This window comes from Lytechinus variegatus, chromosome 15, assembly GCF_018143015.1.
Source record: "Lytechinus variegatus isolate NC3 chromosome 15, Lvar_3.0, whole genome shotgun sequence".
Classification (NCBI taxonomy): domain Eukaryota; kingdom Metazoa; phylum Echinodermata; class Echinoidea; order Temnopleuroida; family Toxopneustidae; genus Lytechinus; species Lytechinus variegatus.
In genome coordinates, this window is record NC_054754.1 from 14,741,750 (window position 1) to 14,753,645 (window position 11,896).

The following is an 11,896-nucleotide window of genomic DNA, read 5'->3' on the forward strand; positions in this document are numbered from 1 at the left end:
CAACTAAATATCCTGGTTTATTAAAATTTGATGTATGAAAAATCATATCGTTTATTATTCTTACAGCATCGCCAATATTCCTATTATTTAAGTAACCTACTTGGTCGCCTGACACAATATTATCCAAAATGGTCTTAATTCTTTTCGAAAGTATTTGGTTAGGATTTTATAATCTACATTCAGCAAGGAAATTGGTCTATAATTGCTAATAAACATCGGATCTTTACCTTCCGTATGTATAATTTTAATTACTGCTTGTTTTTGTGACGGTGACAATTCTTTATATTTCATAGCATCATTAAAAGCATTTAAGACTAGGTCACCTATTACCTGCCAAAATGTAATATAAAACTCGACATTTAAACCGTCATTTCCTGGTGATTTATTTAGTTGCATTTCTTTTAAAATTTCAATACAATTAAATCCCCTGGTTTATTTTCACTTCGCAATGATTCTTTTGGATTTCGCTTAGTTTTGGTAAGTTACTATATAACTTACTAGATAACTTGGTATGTCAAATTGCAAGTTTACTTATGAGGCAAGTTACAACAACTACTTTGCATTCCATCAGATCAATTAAAGTGGGAGTCAGTGCAAGTTTAAACATTTCTATTACTGGTTGAGCAGTGAAACATAATGATTTTAACAAAATTGAATGAAATGGATTCTTGTCTAAAATAGATTCAACTATTTCACAAAGGATTGGAATATTTGTATCTTATAGTATTGACGTATAACTTTGGTTGTACACAAACGAAATATTTCGTTCAGTATTTTGCAATAGATGCAAGCACACACAATTACTTTTTTTCAGAGAAAAAAGAGATCGATTAACTATACCATTGAATGTGCTACATTGTCTGATTATACCTTCTTGTTAAGTTAAATAAAAAAAAAAAACCCGCCCGTTTAACATTAGAGAATGCAAACGACTTGAATGCCGGCCACACATGCGAATAAAATCGAGATTACTATAGTAATGTTGATTCTCACCAATTATAGAGCCTTGTTTGATTCCATGTACAAAAGCTTGTCCAGTGAACTGTACTAAAAACCCATTACAATTCATACCAAAAATATTTGATTGAAACAAATAACTTGGTATGTCAAATTGCAAGTTTACTGAGGCAAGTTACAACAACTACTTTGTATTCCATCAGATCAATTAAAGTGGGAGTCAGTGAACGTTTAAAACATTTCTATTACTGGTTGAGCAGTGAAACATAATGATTTTAACAAAATTGAATGAAATGGATTCTTGTCTAAAATAGATTCAACTATTTGACAAAGGATTGGAATATTTGTATCTTAGTGTATAACTTTGGTTGTACACAAACGAAATATTTCGTTCAGTATTTTGCAACAGATGCAAGCACACAAATTACTTTTTTTCAAAGAAAAAAGAGATCGATGAACTATACCATTGAACGTGCTACATTATCTAATTATACCTTCTTGTTAAGTTAAAGGAAAGAAAAAACCCCGCCCGTTTGTTTAGCATTATTAGAGAAAGCAAACCATGATGGTTGTATGTCGATCACGGTCGAAGGGGCGGGTCCAAATCATACTGCTCGAACTGAACGCCGAACGCCGAACGGAGTTTCTGGACTGAAGTCAAGAACGTGGGGTTATTTCATTCCACTTGAATGCAGCATTAATTGGTTCATCCCTTTGTGAGTAAAAAATTATCTTGTAAATTCATACAGTATAACGTAGGGCATTTAGTCTAAGCTTACGTCCAGAGATTAACTTAAGTGTTCCAATGATCATTAATTATTTTCAAATCTATGTTTGTTTTTATTTAGGTGAAGTCGTGTTGTGTACAGAAAGTTAATTCATTACTGTGGAATAGATACTGAGTTGCGATCGTGGACGGATGCGCTGTTCGTAACTGGCTCTGCTCTGCCTTGCGCTCCTAGTTGCGGATTGCTGGTAGCATTGAGGACTCCATGATGATATTTTTTTGAATATTTTGACATAAATTTCTTCATTATGGAGCCTTGAAGGCTTGAACCGCCTCCCATATATATGTATCATCTTGAGACACATCATAAAAATAAATGGATTTCCCTAGGAGTAGGATTAACCACTCATTCAATGAACAAGGACCAAAGTCCAAAGGTTATGATATAACCTTGTTCTCAGTTATATCTCCATGTGTGGCAAAATAAGGGTGGCAAGGTTTGGCTTATTTTCTTTTTCTTTGGGACAAATGCTTGATTTTTTTACACTGACAGTTTCCATTACACCTATTCGTCATATAAATTGGCTCTTAAATAAATTTGATTATTTAAATTATTTTTTCTTAATTAAAAATAGAGATCAAAAAATGAAAATTTTCTTGCTATATTTCTTTCCACCAACAGAGGGCGTACACAAAATATGCCCCCAAATCAAGTTTTTGAGCGCTCTGGTGAATACAAAAATTATTACCATGTTACTAGTGAAAAATAAATTGCAACTGTTTGGAAATTAGTAATTTTGGTCACAAAAATAATATTTTAATGATTTTTTAAAGTGTGTGCTCTGTACAACATTGGCATACCATAGTCCTACCTGTAGATTCCCCACAGGCAAGATGGTTGCAGTGAACAAGTGGGATTAACGATGTTATTGTAAAAATGCTGTTTGAAGCAAAATTTATACATAAGATAAAAAATTATTTAACAAACAATGAAATTTGAAACTTTATTAGAAATAATTATAATAATGATAATTGTTTATAATCCTGTGTTAGATTTTATTATTTTTTGTTATGTTAAATAATAATTTTCATCTATAAATTTTCTTCAAAACGGCATTTTGTAACATCGTTAATCAAAGGTACGTCATACATTAGCGGTTCAAGGGTCAAGCCTATTGTATTTGCGTTGTGTACAAATGGATCAGAGGATGTACACGAGATTGTTCTGGTAAGAAACCTTCAATTTTTCACCATTTTATTAAAGACCCTGACCGGTGTAAAAACAATCATATATCAAAATAAAGGTAATGATTCATACAATACAAATATACCAAAAATATTACATATATCTCCTTCCAATAATTAAAAATATTAAATAAAGATCAAAGAAACTGCTCTTCCAAAGTACGCTTCGATTGAGCACCCCCACGTCGCCTGGAAATGATGACGTCACGTTGTGTCTGGAGGGTTGTGATTCCATAGGTTTGTGTACAAAAGCATTTGGTATTTTCTTCCATTTCCATGTTATGAATCTTTTTTTTACGTTTAAAGGTGAAAATGGCACTCAAAATTATTCACTGTTCAAATTGTTGTAAACCTACAACTATTCAGTACTTTTTTTGTGATTTCTCTGTTTGGCTGTTATTGGGCCTAAATTGCTATTTCAGGAAAAGTTGATATACATAATCTAAATGCAGATAGAATTGAAATCTGCACCAAATAAGCAGGAATAAAATAAGGCAAAAACTAGTTCAAAACTGTAGATTTCATAAATTCAAGCTTGTTGGAAAAATATATGTGATATCCCTCTGTGATAGGAGTGAAGAGAATGAAATGCGTTATCTGGAAAGCAAAAAAATCACCCAGTTTTTCTGTATACAAACCTATGGAATCACGACGCTTCTTACACAACGTGACGTCACGGTCTCGAGGCAGGTGAAAAGCACAATAAAGCCTATTTTCTAAGCGGGGTTCGAAGCCCGATAATTGGAATATTCTTAATCAAAATACTCAGCTGGGAAGCGGTGAAAATGAATAAAGCATACCTTGCTGTATTTAGTAGCTTATAAGCTTTCGATTGGTATATAATTTGTCAATTTCATTTTCGGGTCCGGTCTGGATCTTTAAACAATTTTTGGAACCTCCTTACGCATGAGGCGTATGAAGGTGTAAAAATAAGTAAAATCACAAACATTTACGTGATTTCTATCTTCAAAGATGGATTTCCTACGGAAAATGCAGCTTCCAGCTCCTTTTCCTCCCCCAGCTGCTCCACAGAGCCCAATGCAAAATTGTACACAAAATATCTGCATTCTGTGTGTGGATGTGTGTTTCAGCTGTGTATACGTTGTGCCAATATACTACAGAGCTTATTGGGAGCATTTGGCTAAATGTCATTCAAAATTCTCTTGATAATTATTCTAAAACTGATTCATGGATTACTATGAAATTTGGTAGTTTTCTTGCCCCTGCAAGCCGCAGGAGCTAAGGCTATGGTAGAGCCACCCTGTGTGGTTAAAGCATTTCCAAATTTTGTTGATTACTATTTTTCCTTTTCAAATATCTTTTTTTTGGTGGTCTATGCATAGAGTAAATTGAAATATCGCATGGGGGGGTGCCATGTGTGGACACTTTAAAATTTTGAAACCTTATGTATTGTCTTTAGATATTGCATGAAAAATATGAATTCAGTAGTTGTAATCTTCTTCAGTTTTGTTCTTTATAATATTGCCTAACTATTAAACTGATGAAGCTTGTCATTACGAAAATTTCCCGTTTGATTCTCGACCGCGCTTCGGACTGCAAACTGCAGTCGGATACCCCGTTTTTCGTTTGGAAACTCTCAACATTTCCAACCCCGATAAACCCATCTTGGCCAGGTAATCCCCTTGTCTCAATTTCACCACCACGGGCCAGCCAAACGAGCGTTGAGCCAAGGACGAAATGATAAACAACAGCTGTGCTATTACGTAAGACTTGTCTGCCTGTAGAAGGATCTTCGGAATGAAATTATTGTATTCGATATTAATCACGTTTTCAAAGGCATATTACATTCAGACATCCAATACTAGTCCATTTTCAATTTCGAACGAAGAAAATCGACCTCGAAATAAGGAAAGTAAGCGGAATAAAAATTACAGTATGCTTAGCATGCAAGGACCGCGATGCATAATAGTTTCTGTCCGTACAGCAAGAAAATATGGGATGCATGCCGTTCACTCACGCAATGATACAGTCTTAACGAAAGAAAGAAAGGAAGGAAGGAAGGAAGAGAGAGAGAGAGAGAAAAAGAAAGAAAGAAAGAAAGAAAGAAAAAGTTTCTATCAACGTGTGTATACATGGAACTCCATGCACTCACCAGAACTACACACATTGCAATCCATCGTGTGTGGCCCCCTGCTGTGACCGTTGATGCTGGGGTGTATTATCTTCGGACCGTAGTCAAGAAACAGGTGTTTCTATACTTAAATTTCATGCTTGAGGGCAATAGGGTTTGTAGTACTGGGAGAAGAGATTTGATGATAAGGGAAACTGGGGTATACTGCTCTTAAAAGCAAGATTTTTTTCGTCATGTAAGCTTTTCCAAACGGCTGCTTAAAAAAAAATTGATTGTCCAGACACACAGCAACTGGGTACAAATTCAAATTTGATTTGATTTGATTTGTCAAATTGTCATGGAAAAGTTATCATCTCCACCCATTTTGATTTGTTGGATTTTGTTTGTGCAACTTTTGATACCAAATTTTCAATCAGGTTTCACACTTCTGTCACTTTCTAGGTACTTTAATATTGATAAATGTTGTTGAAATACCAACCTTTTTGTTTGTGTTTTTTTTTTAATCCATTCCAGTGTGGATATCCTTAAAAAGGCATAATGCATCAACCTCTTCAGTCTGGCCAGCTCCTGGACACTAAGCAAGTACTTGGAGAGCACCTGTTTGCCAAGGTCTCTGAATTGCATGATGGGAAGACCGACCGCATCACAGGAATGCTTCTGGAAGCCACGAATGAAGATGTAATGAGGATGCTAGAGGATGCTGCCTTTCTCAAAAGAAGAATAGAGGGCGCTCTCCGAGTCATAGACGAGTAAATATTGTTGTCTATAATGATGAATTATTATTTTATAATGTGCGAATGATTGATTGGGTCACATCTCATTTACATTTGTTTTGTTAAATGGTATATTTTCCAAACACCATTTATAAAGCATTTGTGAACATTGCGTCTACTCAGAAGGGTGAAAATTGTACTAGTATTTGAAAGTTTTGATTAGCTCACCACCTGTTAAAAATGGAATATCATTTGGATGCAAGAATAAGGGATCCAAATTGGGTCCTTATGCAATCTGTCTGTCCATCACAGATGATTCAGTTGACCAATGCACATGAAAAATAGTTAATAAAATTGTTGCTGTGATGGCACCCAAATTGGGATATGTATCTCTGAGGTTCATTGTTTAATTGTTCATTGTGGTGGAGTCAAAGTCAAAGGTCATTTAGGGACAGTGATTTTCCATTTCAAAAAATTGCGTTTTTCCGTTTCGGAAAATCTCAAATTCCGTATCAGCATGTCCGAAAACGGAAATTCCGTTTCCCCATAGACTTAGTACACACGGAAAAGTGACAATTCCGTTTACATATAATCACAACACGTACACTCGCACTGGTCAAAATTTGTATCTGCCACTGTACCAACAACACAATAGAATCCGTTCTAATCGGATCTTTGTGGGTACATGGAGTATTATTTAGCATGCATACATCCTCACCTTTCACATTATTAGCATTTTTTTTTAGGTGAACTGAAATTTCATCGATAATTTTAGGGTTTTTTTTTACTTCGTTATCATCAGTCAACGACTTGCCAATCTGCCATCTTGAATTTTAAGACCATGATATCGTGATGTTACATCTTCGAACGTAGAGGGCAGCAACACACGACCGTGTTGTTGGAACGATACGAGTGCATATGAAGCCCAACCCGGCCGGTGGTCAGGTATGGGCGCGGGGCCGGGGTAGAATCGAGTGTGCTGATGTCGATTGCTGTCACGATGTGTGAATTGCATGATTGTAGCGAAGTCAGATCATTTTTGCTGGGGTTTTGTGGCCATTTAATATTCTCATTTTGTTGTGATTTTGGAGTAATTTCTGATGCTATTCTGTGCATTTTGAGGGAAAATATGTTTTCCGTGATTTTCCGTTTGAAGTGCCACTTTCCGTTTCAAAAGGCCCTTTCCTTGAATTCTGTCCGTTTTCCGCGATCGCGGAAAATCACTGTCCCTAGTCATTTGAAGTTTTTAAGTGTCCCCAATAATTTTTTTTACAAGTAAAGTTTTTATGGAAATGTGGAAAATTGAACTTCGAGCTTTGACTTAAACAGAGTCCCTCTGTAGTCAGCACCGGCCATCAGCAAATTTGCTTTTTCAATTGTTAAACTTAGCAACTGGTCCCATGACAGGTTTCAGCTAAACATTGCTTAGGATCCATATTATCATTTTATATCATGGTTGATGACTTTTCATATTGACTTTTATACAGGGAAGATAAATCTATAGGTGGAAAGGAACAAATTGGAGAAGAACTTTATTCTCATATATCGAAGATAGAACCGATTCAGTGTGCAAAAGTAACAGGTGAGTGATTTTAGTCATTTGATCAGGTAAGTTAATTATAAAAAGAATTTTCAAGCCTAAAAAATATATGTACACATATCAAGACCACAGACCTCCCTGGACCAAATATAGGTATCAAGTGTCCTGTAACTGCAAACTCAGCAACATGCAAAAAGTTGGGACCCTGTAATTTACTAAAAAATATTTATATGAAAATGACTTCTATACATTACAGAAGCAGTGACCTCTCTTCATCATCATCTTCATTATATAGCATCATTATTGTAATAACTATAATAGTTATTATAATTAGATATGTCATTATTAATATCATTGTTATCAGTATGATATTATTTCTATTACAATAAGTTATTTTTATCAACGTTATTGTTACCCATTTGCAGGAATGCTCCTAGAGTTGGATGTAAAAGTGATACGACGCTTGCTCGCATCACCCTCAGAGCTAAGGCTAGCCGTTCAGAAGTCGCTCAACTCCCTTAAGGCCGATGGAAGCTGTAGAGACCAAATTGGAGAGCATATCTATGGGATGGTGGCTAGTGATTACACTGCGGATTCTGCTGCCAAGATCACAGGTGGGTTACGTGTAGTGTAGGTTTACTAAAGCGATTGCAGAGCCTTGTACATGGGTTATATCACTCTACGGACTTCAGTGGTAGTGTTCAATGGTAATTTCATTTCATTTATTGCGTTGTGGCCCAGTGGATTAGTCTTCGGACTTTGAAACAGAGGGTCGTGGGTTCGAATCCCAGCCATGGCGTAATTTCCTTCAGCAAGAAATTTATCCACATTGTGCTGCACTCGACCCAGGTGAGGTGAATGGGTACCCGGTAGGATTTTTCCTTGAACGCTTTAGCGCCTATTGATATGGCGGCTCAGCTACAGCCGGGGTAATAATATGATACCAATTATCAAAGCGCAGTAGAGTATATGCACATAGTAACTGCGCTATATAAATGGACCTATTATTATTATTATTATTATTATTACATCCGTCAAACACGGATAATTGTATCCACTTGTCAATCAGTCCTCGCTTTAGATAAGGAAATTCACAAAATGATACAATGACAGTAAAAATTGACTTAAAGGACAAGTCCACCTGAACCAAAAGTTGATTTGAACTAAAAGAGAAAAATTAAACAAGCTTAACACTGAAAGTTCAATTGAAATCAGATGTAAAATAGGAAAGTTATGACATATTTAAATTGTGCTTAAAGTTAAAAAAAAATAGTCATGTGCACATCCTGTTCGGTATGCCATGAGGGGACTGATGATGCAAATTTAAAAAATTCAATAACTTTGTTATTTGATATCCAATTTTGATCAAATTTTCAGCATTTTGCTCTGTGAATTTTACTCTATTTATTTAGGTATAAATATTTCCCTTGAAGTATCCCTGAATATCCCGTGCTAGTTTCAGGTCACATGATCAAGGTCAAGTGTCATTTAGGGTCAACAAACTTTTATAATGTTGGGGTATTTGTGGAATTGTCATCATAACTTTAAAAATTTTATGGATCTAGTTCATGACCTAAGAGTGACCATGTATCCCTGAATATCCTGTGCCTGTTTCAGGTCACATGACCAAGATCAAAGTCATTTAAGGTCAATGAATTTTGGCCTTGTTGGGGGCATTTGTTGAATTGGAATCATAACTTAAAAATATATGGATCTACACATGTAGTTCATGAAACAGACACCACAAGGGTAATCAAGTAAGTTTTGCACATGTCTTAGGTCACATGATCATGGTCAAAAGTCATGTTGGGTCAATGGACATAGTATTTTATTATCATATGAGTGTTTCTTTTTTTGAATAATTATTCAGTAGCCGTTTTCAAAGTCAGTACGCGTAATGCAGGCGAGACTGCCAGAGGCGTTCTGCTTTTCTACAGGAGAGAGCAAGACCATGTTTCACTTGATTTGGGTCCCCTTTCACCTTCCAGGCACAGGTCACACCAAGTAAATAATTATTTGAAAAATGTCACAAATACCAAAGAAATTACAAAGGAGGGTGAGGCAGCATAGGTGGAATAACCCATGTGAGTTGCAATAATTGTCCCAGAAATTATCAGGATTAGCAAATTAGCAATGGAGCTACTTGCTTGTATGTATTGTGAAATGCTCCTATTTACACAGGTAATAACCTGATGGAATCAATAGATTACCAGTCTTCTAAGACGACAATTGTTACATAATGTCCGTATTGTTATTACTTTTATCATCAGCAATATCATCACCACCCAGGTGACGTCTAGTCTGCTGGGCAAACCCTTCACTCAAGTTAAGGGTCTGAATGTGCAGCCTACTCATGCCTTATGTACTGAAGGCCGAACAGCATGTTTTGTATGTGCTAGTCTTTGCGTTGAGGCACACTTGTTAATCAAAGTTCCAATCAGGGTTTGCCAAGGGCGGAAATCTGTCTTCAAAAGTAGGGGGCCAGGGGCTTGAAATTTTGACAAGCATAAAAAAAAGAAGGTTATCACCCAAATGTAAGGTAATATTGACCAAAATAAATTTGACAAGCATAAAAAAAAGATCACCCAATAAGTAAAATAAGTCTCATATATTTTAATTTCTTTCTTTCCATCATAAAAGACCGAAAATAGTAGTGGGACATTTGATATTTTGGGTAGGGTGTCCCCCCTGGAATATCCGCCAAATGGGTCTGCGCGTGCAGACTAGGTCTGTATTACATTACATCTGTATTACATTGCAGTTACTGTCATTTAATTCATTGATTAGAATGCAAGTTTCAGGAAAAGTCAAAGAATTCAAATCTGATTGTATGTGTCTTTTAGTGTAACTAGCCTGGAAATAAGACGAAATCTCTTCCTCTTGTTTTGTACTTCTACATGTATTTGCATATTGTTTGATACAGGGATGCTGTTGGAGATGCCAGATGCACAGCTTCAACAGATGATGGAAGATGAAACCCTTTTGAAAGAAAAGATCAGCCTTGCACTAGATGCTCTCTCTCAGCAACAGCCAAGGTGACATAATGATACCTGAAGAAAGTCTTAAGTTATGCAGGTAAATTAACTCCTTATCAGCAAGTGTAATATGATTCTTTACCCAAACAATTCCGTGATGTTGGAAATACTCTCCAATGGACAAAGACTTGCAACAGGTACTGTCTTCACAACAACCTAGATGACCTCTCGACACTCCTAACCATACAGCCATACCAAGAGCACTCTCTGACCAAGACTTGCAACAAGCACCGTCTTGTGAAAAACCAAGAAGATGTCTTGCCACTCACTAATTCGATGAAACCAGGAATCCGGTCTTTGGGACAGAAGACTTTCAGCAAATACTCTGTCTTGTCATCAACCAAAATTACATCTTGAAACCCTAACCATTCTGCGATACCAGGAACACCATGCTAGGGACAAAGACTTGCAACAAATGCCCCATATTGTCAACAACCCAGTTGACATCTTGACACCCCTTTCCATACCCAGAACACTCCGTTCTTGACCTCCTAGGGATAAAGACTTGTGGCAAATGCTCTGTCTTGTCAACAACCCAGAAGATGTCCTAACACCCACAACTACTTGGCGTTACCAGGAGCACTTTCCTGAAGACTAAAGTTTAAAAATCTTGGGGCAACGATCCTTTGCTTATGCATGCCTCATACTGTGGAATAGCCTTCCTGAAGACATAAATATCTTGTTCCTCAAAATGTTCTTAGAGGCTTTCTATTCACTTCTGAATTCTTTATGCGCTTTCAGCACTCTACAGAGTGGATGTGGCCATTTATAGTTTACATATTACAATTATTTTCATTGAGACTGTGTGAGTGCATTCCACTTGTTATTTGAACCATGTCATTGTGTTATTGTGGTATAGCACCCTTTTCATATTTTGCAACGGGTTTGTAATACCACAAAATATTGCAATGTTCAGTGAAAGTGCATATATTTTCCTTTTAGTTTAAGACTTTTTTCCTTATTTTTTTTCTTCAGTTCCTCTTGTATATGATTTAATGTTGAATGTGTCATAGAAATTTATATTAGATACCGGTACACAATGTGCTTTGTACACTGCGATAACTGAAGTGTTAAAATTAACACCATGGGTGTTGAATTTTATTCTTTCTTGGAATCTATATCTGCCACACCAAAAGAATAGATTTACACCATATTCTTGGAATCAAATTGAATTGACCTATTTTAAATTGGACCTTAAATCACAACACACAATATTACAGAGGTCTACTCCTCAAAATTTGTGGCAGAAACCCCCAAATCTGAAAAATTTAAATCTGAGGTCACATGGTAAGGTCAGAGGTCATTTTCAGGTCAACGTTAAAGTTTACATGCAAGACTCTTATGACACCTAACTCCACAAACGTAAGTCGCTTTTCAACCAAACTTGGATGGTAGATGGACTTGGGGGACCTGCATGTCATGCTGCAGTCGGAGGTCACATGATAAGGTCAAAGGTCATTTTCAGGTCAATGTTATACTTTACAATGCAAGACTTTTATGACACCTAACTCCACAACCATAAGTCACTTTTCAACCAAACTTTGATGATAGATAGATTTGGGGGACCTGCATGTTATGCTGCAGTCG

At 36.3% G+C, this 11,896-nt stretch overlaps 1 protein-coding gene across 2 annotated transcripts; it reads left to right on the forward strand.

Annotated features, from left to right (window-relative positions):
* The first annotated feature begins 1,589 nt into the window (after positions 1 to 1,589).
* LOC121429280 lies at positions 1,590 to 11,649 on the forward strand. Of its 2 annotated transcripts, XM_041626274.1 has the most exons (6): positions 1,592 to 1,673; positions 2,824 to 2,912; positions 5,535 to 5,770; positions 7,222 to 7,316; positions 7,700 to 7,888; positions 10,198 to 11,649. In XM_041626274.1, exons 3-6 carry the CDS (start codon positions 5,559 to 5,561, stop codon positions 10,311 to 10,313), a joined length of 612 nt encoding a protein of 203 aa, XP_041482208.1. In that variant the 5' UTR covers positions 1,592 to 1,673; positions 2,824 to 2,912; positions 5,535 to 5,558; the 3' UTR covers positions 10,314 to 11,649. The 2 variants fall into 2 exon arrangements, with proteins under 2 accessions (XP_041482206.1, XP_041482208.1); XM_041626272.1 differs by lacking the exon at positions 2,824 to 2,912 and having other exon boundaries at positions 1,590 to 1,673.
* The last annotated feature ends 247 nt before the right edge of the window (positions 11,650 to 11,896 follow it).